Source organism: Procambarus clarkii, chromosome 49 (genome assembly GCF_040958095.1).
Source record: "Procambarus clarkii isolate CNS0578487 chromosome 49, FALCON_Pclarkii_2.0, whole genome shotgun sequence".
In the NCBI taxonomy this organism is placed as follows: Eukaryota; Metazoa; Arthropoda; class Malacostraca; order Decapoda; family Cambaridae; genus Procambarus; species Procambarus clarkii.
Genome location: NC_091198.1, coordinates 8,868,778 through 8,883,074, shown reverse-complemented (window position 1 = coordinate 8,883,074; position 14,297 = coordinate 8,868,778). Strand labels below are relative to the sequence as shown.

Here is a 14,297-nt window from a genome sequence, read left to right as displayed (position 1 = left end):
ATAGCTCGCGTCGGGCCAAATAAAAATGTGAAATAAAATTTTACAGAGATAAGTTTTCAACTTTCATCTGAAGTAAGGAAGAATTAAAATACCTTTAATTCGTGCAAAACTCACTGATTAAACTCTTGCGGCTATATTCACCATGTCTACAAGACTGTAGACAAAACAATTAATATATGTTACTAATAGCAAGAATCGTACTGTTGGAACCAGACTCAGACAAAAAGTGAAGCATTTGTAACTTGTAAAAGTAACAAGTGAAGCATTTTTTTGTTACTGTCTTTTATAAGTTAGTCTGCCTTTCACAAAAATTTGCATAATACATTGATTATCGATTTTTAACTCGATTAGGCCTTATTTGCCTGTTTTTAGACCGAGTTATGCAATAATAAGCATAATTAGGTTACAGCAAGATTGCTTAGTGAGCTTTGCCTAAAAATTAATATAATTCTCGTCATATAATTTATAAGCAAACACAAGACCACACACACACACACACACACACACACACACACACACACACACACACACACACACACACACACACACACACACACTTTTTTTTCCAAAGAGCCAGAGCTCAACCCCTGCAAACACAACTAGGTGAGTACACACACACACACACACACACACACACACACACACACACACACACACACACACACACACACACACACACACCAGAAAAAAGCATCCATAAACCCCCCTATTTAATACAAGCTCCCCCCCCCCCAATTCTCATCACCCGCCTAAGGAGAGACCCATCTGGTCTGCGGCTCGTGCGAGAGTAGGCCTATGGACTATACACTATGATTACAACAGCCATTCCCCCTGGGTGAAACCACATGAGCCTACAATGATATAGTGGGCAAAGTATCCCTTCCCCCTCCTCTTACAGTATGCCTTCCCCCCCCCCCCTCCCCTTTCCTTCCCCCTCCTCCACCTCCCTCTCCTGCCTCTTAACAACACCCTCTTAAAGATGTCTAACTGGCACTCCTATGCCTATTCTTCCTCCTGATGGAGGCCCTCAGACGTTGGGGGTCTCTTTGGCATTCTGGAGAAATTGTTTTCAGAACTCTGAAAATTATTGTTTACCTCCAGGTTTGTATTGCATTTGCGTTCGTTGACTTATTTCACTTATGTATAATTGTAGCCATTGTTCATGATTTTGTTTCTTCGTCAGCAGCATCTTTTCATCCACCAGTGGGACCTCTTCATCCACCAGCAGCACCTCTTCATCCACCAGCAGGACCTCTTCATCCACCAGCGGGACCTCTTCATCCACCAGCGGGACCTCTTCATCCACCAGCAGCATATTTTCATCCACCAGCGGCACCTCTTCATCCACCAGCGGCACCTCTTCATCCACCAGCGGCACCTCTTCATCCACCAGCGGCACCTCTTCATCCACCAGCGGCACCTCTTCATCCACCAGCGGCACCTCTTCATCCACCAGCGGCACCTCTTCATCCACCAGCGGCACCTCTTCATCCACCAGCGGCACCTCTTCATCCACCAGCGGGACCTCTTCATCCACCAGCGGGACCTCTTCATCCACCAGCGGGACCTCTTCATCCACCAGCAGCACCTCTTCATCCACCAGCGGGACCTCTTCATCCACCAGCGGGACCTCTTCATCCACCAGCGGGACCTCTTCATCCACCAGCGGGACCTCTTCATCCACCAGCGGGACCTTTTCATCCACCAGCAGCACCTCTTCATCCACCAGCAGGACCTCTTCATCCACCAGCAGGACCTCTTCATCCACCAGCAGGACCTCTTCATCCACCAGCGGGACCTCTTCATCCACCAACAGCACCTCTTCATCCACCAATAGCACCTCTTCATCCACCAATAGCACCTCTTCATCCACCAATAGCACCTCTTCATCCACCAACAGCAGCTCTTCATCCACCAGCGTAGAATATTTATTGAACAGACGCGAGAGCCTATTCAGAACTATCAAAATCAACTCAACTGCGTTGTAACCTCAGTATTACCACACAATTTGAATGCAAATACCACCGTAATAAAGCTCAAACTCTGCCCCCTGCAACCCACATAGACATTATTTAATTCTAAATTCCAATGTGATGGAAGACAGAGCCAAAGAAACGAGTCCCGTGTCGCTCTCCCACATACTGAAAGCCGGATAGAATTTTTGGGTTGACGGACTACGTGGACACGGAGTCTTATGTTGTCCACTTTCGGATGGGGACTGAGTATCCGGTCACACTCTGCGTTCAGTTATTTTAATTGTTCAGTCTTATTTGTTCAGTCTTGCAAATCTGTTTTATTCCTGTAGTTGCCTTCCCTTTACGGTGTAGCTGCCTTCTGGTCTCCTCTCTCCCTTTCCCAACTTCATTACCTTACAATCGATGAGATTGAATTCTATAGCAACCATTTATTTGACCTCTCCTAGAGTTTGTCAAAGTTCTCCTGTAACTTCCTGCAGTCCTCCTCTGTTTTTTTACATTCCTCAACAGATTTGCGTCATCTGCAAACATTACCATATACACAGGTAGGTCGATCACATAGATCAGGAAGAGGAGTGGTCTCAGGACAGAGCCTTGTGGGACTCCACTTGAAACGTCCTCTTTGCTTTCTGTGCTTCAGGTATTCCCTTACCCAGTTCAGTGGTGGTCCTTACCTATCAGTGACTACGGAGGGTGAGATCTAGCTCTCCATACCCAGCCTTCTAGCCGTTCATACCTGGTGTGCCGATTACCTCTCTCAAATATTAAAGTTTTCATCATATTTCTTTTTAAAGTTGTGTATAGAATTGACTTTAACAACCTCTTCCTTCAGTCCATTCCATTTGCCTACCCGTACAAGGAACGAGAGCTCCCATACACCTCTTCAACTCAATTGTCTCTCCAAGCTTCTACCGATGTCGCTTTGTCCTACTTCTTTTTCATTTAAATACTCTTCCGCTATCCATTTTATCTATTCCCCTCCAGACCTTGTACCCATTTATTATATCCCATTTCTTACCTTAATCCTCTATGGTTATGAGGCTGAGTTCTCAACTTATCCTCATAGCTCAGGCTTCTCAATTCCGGTACTAATCTAGTTGTAAACCTCCGAACTGTCTCAAGTTACTGTTAATGCTGCACAAGATGTGAGCTCCGATTGATGGATTGATGAAGATTAAGCCACCCAAGAGGTGGCACGGGCATGAATAGCCACAGTAAGTGTGGGTTCCATGCTGGAGCTGCGTACTCAAGCAATGGTCTACATAGGCAATGAGTATGGACTTGAAAGCCTCCTTGTTTAGATTCTTCAATGATGTTCTCATGTTAACTTCTCATATGCTGCTGATGTTATCCTGTTCACATGAGCTCCTGGTATCAGCGTTGGGATGATGTCTACTCCCAGGTCTCTGTCCCTTATTGTTTCTTGTACATGCCTTCCCTTAAGATGTAGTTAAATACAGCCTAGCCTCCTAGCCCTTTTCATTACTTTACACTTATTTGGATTGAATTCCAGCAGCCACTTATCTGCCCACTCCTGAGGTTTGTTAAGGTATACTTGCAACACCCTACATCCTCTCCAGTTCTCTCTCTCTGTGTTAACTGTACATCGCCAGCAATCATCTATATGTACAAGCTCAACGTTCATATGTGTACGGTCTGCCCTTCCCTCCACCACCACTGGGCCCAGCTCCACACACCATGCTAATGTAACGATGAATCACCGTCGGTGGCGTTGATGTAACGATGAATCACCGTTGGCGGCGTTGATGTAACGATGAATCACCGTTGGTGGCGTTGATGTAACGATGAATCACCGTCGGTGGCGTTGATGTAACGATGAATCACCGTCGGTGGCGTTGATGTAACGATGAATCACCGTTGGTGGCGTTGATGTAACGATGAATCACCGTTGGTGGCGTTGATGTAACGATGAATCACCGTTGGCGGCGTTGATGTAACGATGAATCACCGTTGGCGGCGTTGATGTAACGATGAATCACCGTTGGTGGCGTTGATGCAACAATGAATCACCGTCGGTGGCGTTGATGCAACAATGAATCACCGTTGGTGGCGTTGATGCAACAATGAATCACCGTTGGTGGCATTGATGCAACAATGAATCACCGTTGGTGGCGTTGATGTAACGATGAATCACCGTTGATGATGCTGATCATCCGTTATTTAAACGCTACCCCGTGCAGGGTTTTGCCCCCCCCCCTCCCGGAAGTGAAGAGTTGCTGTTAACTACGTGATGAGTGTTCTCACGTGATGAGTCACGTGTCATCTTGACTCAAGACGTCTTGGACGATTGAAGTTTCACTTAATTTTGTTTGACGATTGTTTCTTGTGCTTGAAACACGAATCTGAGGATACCCACACGAGTCTAAGGGTACTGAGGATACCCACACGAGTCTAAGGGTACTGAGGATACCCACACGAGTCTAAGGGTACTGAGGATACCCACACGAGTCTAAGGGTACTGAGGATACCCACACGAGTCTAAGGGTACTGAGGATACCCACACGAGTCTAAGGGTACTGAGGATACCCACATGAGTCTAAGGGTACTGAGGATACCCACACGAGTCTGAGGGTACTGAGGATACCCACACGAGTCTAAGGGTACTGAGGATACCCACACGAGTCTAAGGGTACTGAGGATACCCACATGAGTCTAAGGGTACTGAGGATACCCACATGAGTCTAAGGGTACTGAGGATACCCACACGAGTCTAAGGGTACTGAGGATACCCACACGAGTCTAAGGGTACTGAGGATACCCATACGAGTCTAAGGGTACTGAGGATACCCACATGAGTCTAAGGGTACTGAGGATACCCACACGAGTCTGAGGGTACCCACACCCGCCTCTCCTTCAATGGGATCACGGGGGGGGGGAGGGGGGATGGCAACACCTCATGTTGCCAGGGAAAACTGGCAACAAGGGCCCCCCCTCCCCCCCCCCCCACTTCTGTATTTTGTAACTGGGGTAACTGACAGTTAGGTCAAAAACTGGCTGTAGCTAAAGACGGTCTTAATCACAGTCTAATTTTAGCGTCAGTTGTCAAGATGACGATGATTGCTTGATGGTTTACATGGGGGCGGCGGGACGCCCACTTCCGTCACTAGCAATGGGGGGTGTAAGAGGGTGGGTGTGGGGGGGGGTGTGAGGGGTGTGGGGGGTGTGAGAGGGGTGTGGAGGGTGTAGGGTGTGTGTGGGGGGTGATGGGGTGTGGGGTGTGTGGGTGGGGTGTGGAGGTGTGTGGGGGGGAAGGGTGTGCGGGTTCCTCTCGCTTCCCACACACCTCTTTTCCTATCCCCCCCCCCCACCCCACACACCTCTCTCGTTAACCCCAAACAACTAGATCCAACTACCTTCCCCACCCCCCCACCCCTCCACCCTTCCCCCACTTAGAGGGGGTGAATAGGGGAAGGGGGCCGATCCCGACCCGCCTGTGACGGAAACTCTTCAAGATTTCACGAAGCGTATCCCAAACGTCTGACCTCTGACCTTGACGTAATGGTTGTATTTAATAGATTTAAACAGTCACCTATCGATCATACAGCCATGAGGCATGTCAGAGTTGTTGTTATAGATTCAGCTACTCGGAACAAGTTCCAAGTAGCACGGGCGATGGTGAGCCCGTAGTGGACTTACCTGGCACAGGAGCGGGGCAAGTAGCACGGGCTATGGTGAGCCCGTAGTGGACTTACCTGGCACAGGAGCGGGGCAAGTAGCACGGGCTATGGTGAGCCCGTAGTGGACCTACCTGGCACAGGAGCGGGGCAAGTAGCACGGGCTATGGTGAGCCCGTAGTGGACGTACCTGGCACAGGAGCGGTGCCGGCATGCCAGAAACTGGGCGAGAAGAACCCAAGCCGTAATTGGACTAATCCTTGCCACTTAAATTCTACAAGATAGTGCAATAATGCACTGGGACTTGCAATGTGCACTGCACATTGTAGTAACGTCAAGGACATTGTCAAGCAGCGTTCAAAATTAATATTTCAGCCGATTTGATTTGACAGGAGATTAAATTTCTCTAGATATTATATATTATAGATATAGATATTATAGCATGTTGACATCTCCAAAGCCCGATACTGTTGACGTGCTTGCACAAACAGCCTGTTTGTGCAAGGAGTAAAAATTATTATGAGTGTTTCTTTAGCAGTGACAAAAAAACGCCCCTACCTCACTGGTCCACCCCCTGTCCAACCACTTGGGTTCGACGGTAGAGCGACGGTCTCGCTTCATGCAGGTCGGCGTTCAATTCCCGACCGTCCAAGTGGTTGGGCACCATTTCTTTCCCCCCTTCCCATCCGAAATCCTTATCCTGATCCCTTCCCAGTGGTATATAGTCGTAATGGCTTGGTGCTTTCTCCCCTGATAGTTCTGTTCTGGTCCACCCCCTACACACTCACACCTCACACCCCCTTATATTTCCCCACTCACTGCCTACTATTCTCCTACGGCCTAATGAAAATCAGTCAGATGAACTCTGAAGAGTCAAAACACCTTAGGAACATTTTGGGAAATTTAAACATATTGTTACACTCTCCCACCCCCCCCCCCCCCCCCCTCTCCCAGTAGACAAAACATATGCACCAGTAATGTGAATCAACGTTCTTGACGTTCAATCAACGTTATTGACGTTCAATTAACGTTATTGAGACGTTCGTTCAACCATCGAGAAATAAGACACATTTTTGTTATTTGTATTATTTCTATTATATTTCTCTCTACGATATTTATTGATATTTTTCATAATCAAAATAAAATTTTGTCTTTTGTCAAATTATATCATGAGTGTTTTATATATATATATATATATATATATATATATATATATATATATATATATATATATATATATATATATATATATATATATATATATATATTGGTGTATACTGGCAGCAGGTTTTCTTTCAAACATGTTTCATTGAATATGACCGCATATTCTGTATTTATTATTTTCTGGTTTAGGGCTTCTATCCCTCTAACTATTTTCTTAGCATCAGGGCTTAATTGAAATAGGAGTTATCCAAAACTCATTTTCGTACTTTTAAGGTGAAGAAAAGAAGTGATTTACTATAGAGTGTATTACACTTATTTGTATAATTTGCACGACGTTTCGAACCTCCATGGTTCATTCTCAAGTGAACAGATCTTACAATACTAGTTGATTTTATACCCGCATTAGGTCAGGTGATAATACAATGAAGGTGAAAACATGGGGGGATACATGAGGGATAAACATAGGGGCTGCAGAAGGCTTATTGGCCCATACGAGGCATCTCCTATCTAAACACAAAGATTAATCCAGTGTAATTGGCCTGTTATGTTGGACATTGTCTTCTGTGTTGCCAACACAGAAGACAATGTCCAACATAACCACATATGTCAGACCAATCTTGGAGTATGCGGGCCATGCATGGTGTCCATACCTAGTCAAGACGAAGTTAGAGAAGGCTCAAAGGTATGCTACCAGGGAAGAACCAGAACTATGAGGTATGAGTTACGAGGAAAAGCTGCGTGAATTGAACCTCATATCGCTGGAAGATAGATGTTAGGAGAGACATGATTACCACACACAAAATTCGCTGGGGAACTGATAGGGTAAAGGCATTATTTAATTTTAACACGGGTGGTACTCCCACAAATGGAAACTGAGTACCCAAATGAGTCACAGAGACCTTAGAAATAATTTTTTGTCATTGTTAATAAATGGAATGCACTAGGAAGTGATGTGGTGGAGTCAGACTCCACAGTTTCAAATGAACAAATGATAGAGACCAATAGGTTCAGGAACCTATTACCTTCTTTTGATAATTTCCTGACAATTTCTGCAAAAAGGTCAGATGTAACACGAACAAGGAGCAACAGTTTCAAGCTCAACAACCCACAGTGCAAGACTTGAGAACAAGAGACGCTGTTTCACCAACAGTTATATAAACCCATGGAACCGCCTACACGTCGAAGCCGTAAATGCCCCCCCCAAAAAACTGTTTAATTGTAAAATTCAACTGGAAAAGATCATCAAGAGGCAAATGAGAGAGTTTTTAGTTTAGTTCATTTATTATGCACCCCATACCCATCTTGTGGGCGGTAGTGGAAAGGGTTACAGAGGCACATAATGGGCTAATGGGAGACCACTAGTACTAGTCGGCCACAGGTAAATTAAGGTAAATATCCACCCCAAACCAAGTCATCTTGAGGTTATCTTGAGATGATTCCGTGGCTTTAGTGTCCCGCGGCCCGGTCCTCGACCAGGCCTCCATTCCCCAGGAAGCAGCCCGTGACAACTGACTAACTCCCAGGTACCTATTTACTGCTAGGTAACAGGGGCATCACGGTGAAAGAAACTCTGCCCATTGTTTCTCGCCAGCGCCCGGGATCGAACCCGGGACCACAGGATCACGCGTTCAGTGTTCTGTTCGCTCAGCCGCCGGCTCCCCAAGTCATAGATATATGGAGAACATGAGAACAAAAGGAGACCTCAGAATACCACCTGGGCCATCCACAAGGCAGCTCTTATCACGTTAGTTAATTATTCTAAGGATGCAAACAAACCTTTTGGGCAAACGACAACAATAAGGATTCAAAGCAAGTCGGTCTTGTTTACTGAAGGGAATAATCAGGGGGAAAGCGCAAAGCCATTACGACTATACAGCACTTGGAAGGGATCAGGATAAGGATTTGGGACAGGACAGGGGGGGGGGGTAGAAGGAATGGTACCGAACAATTTGTGGACGTTCGGGGATTGAACGCCGACCTGCATGAAGCGAGGACTGTCGCTCTACCGTTCAGCCCAAGCGGTTGGTAAGTTTTATGAGAATACAACAGCAATAAAATAACAAAAAAAAGGATGGGTATATCGTGTCTTCCTGGGCTGCCAGAAAGCATCTGGTGCACCTTGTATGAGGTTTCAATCCTAGCTAGAATTGTACCAAAATGAATTGTGGAATACCTCTCTATGGAAGGAATCCATAGGCACGCAACGAGGCTCGAAACAGAAATGCGAGGATCGACAAATCAGGAGAGGCTGAGGGAGCTGATCATCACCACAGCTGGAAAGATCCGGAATCGAGAAAACATGATCCCAACATATCAGATACTCGAGGGCATTAATGCGGTCAACACAACTGACACATGCAGTACAGAAGCGCAAGGGAACATGGATGGAAACCTGAGACGGAGATGAGTCGCAGGGAAGGTTATTTTGAGATGATTTCGGGACTTTTTTTTAGTGTCCCCGCGGCCTGGTCCTCGACCAGGCCTCCACCCCCAAGGAAGCAGCCCGTGACAGCTGACTAACACCCAGGTACCTATTTTACTGCTAGGTAACAGGGGCATAGGGTGAAAGAAACTCTGCCCATTGTTCTGCTACAGGGGAATGCTACAAAGAACTCATTTAGCGTGATTAATGAGCGTCTGGAATAAACTAGGCAGAGAGTAGACACAAACTGCTTCAAAAGTAGACGACAAGAGACAGGAGAGTTGGAAGTCACTACATTAAACAGGCAGCCTGGTGGGGCAGGGCTTGGGAAATAGCACTCGACTCTGAAAGTACATTTAGGTAAGTTATATTTCCATGAGCAGTAGCGCGCGCGCACACAAAAAGTCGAATAAATCACTCATTTTCTTTCTTATACTGATAAATATCTTAGACAGAAACAAGAGAGAATAGAGAAAAGAGAGAGAAAAGAGAGAGATAAGAGAAAGAATGGAGAGAAGGGAGATACAAGAGAGAAGAGACACACAAGAGAAAGACAGAGAAAGAGAAAATACATAAAACTGAAGAGCTAAATAAAAACAGAAATCATGTATGGCAACGGATGGTTTGAATACCTTCAGCCTCTGCGGTCTACCGAAGCGGGAGAAAAAAAAATAAGAAATAGGTAATCCAGAGCTTTCCCTCCGCCCCATTTACCCCACCTTAACCCCCCCCCCCTCCTCCAGAAACAAAAACTAGCCTCTTCAAAGCCTGATGACGACACGGTATAAAAAATCTGACACTATAATGATGACAGTCCACGAAATATGCTCGATGCAAAAAGTTGAACATAGAGTTGGCGAATTTTTGCGAATGATATGATTGCGTTGTTAATCATAGACCCCGAGTATTATTTTATTATTATTTGTCGGGAAACGCAAGAGAGACGGACTCGACGCATCGTTCCGTTCCGTATGACGCAGACGGATTCGACGCACTGGTCTATAAGGGGCCTCTCGCACGTCTAAGATGAGGGCCAGACGCACCCGTCTTGAGTTTTCCCATGCGCAATGTAGACGAATTCTTTGTCTTGGTTTACACACACACACACACACACACACACACACACACACACACACACACACACACACACACACACACACACACACACACACACACAGGCGGGACCAAAGAGCCAAAGCTCAACCCCGCAAGCACAAATAGGCGAGTACAAATAGGTGAGTACACACACACACACACACACACACACACACACACACACACACACACACACACACACACACACACACTTGCGCGTACGTTAATTCAATATTTATTAAATGAAAAACAGGCAAGTGTTATCGGATAAAGGTTATCACTAGTGTTATCACAATGACGAAAATGACAAGTTAAAGGGAAAGAGATGTTGGGATGGTGATGCTGGTGTGGTGATAGTGATAATTTTTTTTTTATTAAGATATGAGGTACATCTGCATTAGTGCAGCTACCCTAGACTATATGAAGTGGAGTACAGTGTGTCAAAAAAGCTAACTAGGTGAATAATATTGGGATGGGATGGGATGATGGGACAGTCTTGGGACCCGTCCTCTCTCTGTACCGCCCTGTCCTCCCACTTAATGCGTCGCAGTTCTTAATCGACCATTCCGTTAACAATTTATTAATACAACTAAAAGCAACGTAATATTAACCTTTACTAGGCAGCGGCTGAGATACGTTAAGGGGGTTGATTGGGTTCGTACGTTTCCAGTTAGACAAAACAGTTGCTTTTTGTACGGAGTAGTCAACCGAGAAGGGGGAACTATCAGGAGAAAGTACCAAGTCATTACGACTATATAGCCGAGAGACCGGGCCTATTCTAACGGGTTGAGAAGCGTTTAATTTGTAGTGTTTTCTTAGTACCCATAAACGTAATGAATCTAGACTGTGCTACCTAGCAATGCTTGTTAGTCCCATAATGCGTACAAATTCTGATGCATAAGATGTGCTAAAGCACCTCAATTTGAACGTTGATAACGATGCGTACAAACTGAGGCGCTTTAAGACGATGGGAAACATCAACGGAAAACTCGAATTTTTATTGTCGAGTTTTCTGTTTCGGAAATCCTCGAGGGTTCCCGAGGCCTCCAGTTGACACCAAATCAGGGTTCAATCCCCCCCCCCCCATATTACTAGGTGTAAGGCTGGCCTCAGGCCGGGGCTCGGGGAGTAGAACAACTCGCGAGACCCTCTACAGGTAAGCTCCAGGTACTATACCAGCACGCGCCCCCTGCGTATGACATCCGCGGTGGCGAGAGTCACCGCTCGGGTCTTCATGTGATCCTTCTGCACCAATATGTCTCTCCCGAAGACCGTCCCCCAATGTCTCTCCCGAAGAGCGTCCCCCCCTGTCTCTCCCGAAGAGCGTCCCCCAATGTCTCTCCCGAAGACCGTCCCCCAATGTCTCTCCCGAAGAGAGTCCCCAATGTCTCTCCCGAAGAGAGTCCCCAATGTCTCTCCCGAAGAGCGTCCCCCAATGTCTCTCCCGAAGAGAGTCCCCCAATGTCTCTCCCGAAGACCGTCCCCCAATGTCTCTCCCGAAGACCGTCCCCCAATGTCTCTCCCGAAGAGCGTCCCCCAATGTCTCTCCCGAAGAGCGTCCCCCAATGTCTCTCCCGAAGAGAGTCCCCAATGTCTCTCCCGAAGAACGTCCCCAATGTCTCTCCCGAAGAGCGTCCCCAATGTCTCTCCCGAAGAGCGTCCCCAATGTCTCTCCCGAAGAGCGTCCCCCAATGTCTCTCCCGAAGAGCGTCCCCCAATGTCTCTCCCGAAGAGCGTCCCCCAATGTCTCTCCCGAAGAGCGTCCCCCAATGTCTCTCCCGAAGAGAGTCCCCAATGTCTCTCCCGAAGAGAGTCCCCAATGTCTCTCCCGAAGAGCGTCCCCCAATGTCTCTCCCGAAGAGCGTCCCCCAATGTCTCTCCCGAAGAGAGTCCCCAATGTCTCTCCCGAAGAACGTCCCCAATGTCTCTCCCGAAGAGCGTCCCCAATGTCTCTCCCGAAGAGCGTCCCCCAATGTCTCTCCCGAAGAGAGTCCCCCAATGTCTCTCCCGAAGAGAGTCCCCAATGTCTCTCCCGAAGAGCGTCCCCCAATGTCTCTCCCGAAGAGAGTCCCCCAATGTCTCTCCCGAAGAGCGTCCCCAATGTCTCTCCCGAAGACCGTCCCCCAATGTCTCTCCCGAAGACCGTCCCCCAATTTCTCTCCCGAAGAGCGTCCCCCAATGTCTCTCCCGAAGAGAGTCCCCCAATGTCTCTCCCGAAGAGCGTCCCCCAATGTCTCTCCCGAAGAGCGTCCCCCAATGTCTCTCCCGAAGAGAGTCCCCAATGTCTCTCCCGAAGAACGTCCCCAATGTCTCTCCCGAAGAGCGTCCCCAATGTCTCTCCCGAAGAGAGTCCCCCAATGTCTCTCCCGAAGAGCGTCCCCCAATGTCTCTCCCGAAGAGAGTCCCCCAATGTCTCTCCCGAAGAGCGTCCCCCAATGTCTCTCCCGAAGAGCGTCCCCCAATGTCTCTCCCGAAGAGCGTCCCCCAATGTCTCTCCCGAAGAGAGTCCCCAATGTCTCTCCCGAAGAACGTCCCCAATGTCTCTCCCGAAGAGCGTCCCCCAATGTCTCTCCCGAAGAGAGTCCCCCAATGTCTCTCCCGAAGAGCGTCCCCCAATGTCTCTCCCGAAGAGAGTCCCCCAATGTCTCTCCCGAAGAGCGTCCCCCAATGTCTCTCCCGAAGAGTGTCCCTCAATGTCTCTCCCGAAGAACGTCCCCAATGTCTCTCCCGAAGAGCATCACCGCGAAATGCTTGGAATTATTGCCCGGCGCGGTAATTGTACCTCGCGCATATTGCGCACACGATCCCTTAAGTCGACGACCAGCTCGTCGAATGAGGGATGGACTAAGCCCTTCCGCCCGACCAGCTCGTCCGCCCGACCAGCTCGTCCGCCCGACCAGCTCGTCCGCTTGACCAGCTCGTCCGCCCAACCAGCTCGTCCGCTCGACCAGCCCGTCCCTCCGACCAGCCTCCAGATTCCGACCAAGTGGAGGTTATTGGTGGGTTCTTCATCACAGAGGACTGCCAGGCGGGGCACCCCGTTTCTTTGATTACGTATTAATCACCAATCCCTCTCATAGTAACGGTTTAATAGTACATTATCAGTTACTGCTTATTATGTGTGCACTGATAAATATATCAATATATTGATTAATACGTGTCACACATATGGCATGTGTGGCATGAATATATATGTATTATCATGTGTAAATATCAATGCACATATCGATGCGATCAATCAATATACATTGCTAAAAATATTTTTTATATTTAAAATATAAAAATATATATAATATTTAATTCAAGTATATTTTTAACAACATTATCATCTGTAATGTTACTGAAGGATGTAATGAGAATGTAATTTTATTCAACTCTCACTGTTACTACTTTTACTTCAGCTTGAACTAACACCGGTTCTTAGTATAGTTCATTTATTATGCACCCCATACCCATCCTGTGGGCGGTAGTAGAAGGGGGTTACAGAGGCACATAATGGCTTCAGGGGACTGAACCCCAAAATTAATTTAGCTAAGCAAGTTACAGTCAAACCACAACGCTATAACTGCTTCACCCACGTACTACACATACAAATATCCGCCAACCGAACCTAAACACCTAACCAATGCCTAAATATGTTAATATATATATAACAATATTAGTTTATATTTGATAATAGTCCTATTTTGAATGAACAGAACAGAATGTTAAAATTGATGCATGCTTCTTTGGAGGTCGACCGCTGGATGGAATGGTCAAAAACTGAGGACGAGATGAACAAAGGGGCCTCAGGGAAGCTCTACTGGAGAAATGTTAGTGCGTTATCAGTAGAAGTGTTGTGTTTGATGTGTTTTTCTTCAATAAACAGCCGGGGAGGGTTGTTTGAATGCTAGATTAACGAGCATTTATCTTTTGTTTATGAGGAAAGGCTGCTGAGGTGAGCCCTAGAGTCTTACCTCATGTGTGTCTGAAGTGAGCCCCGTCTTACGAGTATGAAGTGAACCC

General features: G+C 47.0%; 2 protein-coding genes across 2 annotated transcripts; one reads left to right on the top strand and one right to left on the bottom strand.

Moving 5' to 3' along the window:
- Nucleotides 1–418: 418 nt before the first annotated feature.
- LOC138351376 (putative golgin subfamily A member 6-like protein 3) lies at nucleotides 419–3,298 on the bottom strand. The gene is made up of 3 exons (XM_069303185.1): nucleotides 3,223–3,298; nucleotides 1,096–1,959; nucleotides 419–432 (listed from the first exon to the last, which is right to left on the bottom strand). Exons 1-3 carry the CDS (start codon nucleotides 3,296–3,298, stop codon nucleotides 419–421), a joined length of 954 nt encoding a protein of 317 aa, XP_069159286.1.
- Nucleotides 3,299–11,701: 8,403 nt separating this feature from the next.
- On the top strand, nucleotides 11,702–13,342 carry LOC123763399 (uncharacterized protein DKFZp434B061-like). Its single transcript, XM_069303184.1, has one exon. The coding sequence runs from the start codon at nucleotides 11,702–11,704 to the stop codon at nucleotides 13,340–13,342; it is 1,641 nt and encodes a 546-aa protein (XP_069159285.1).
- The last annotated feature ends 955 nt before the right edge of the window (nucleotides 13,343–14,297 follow it).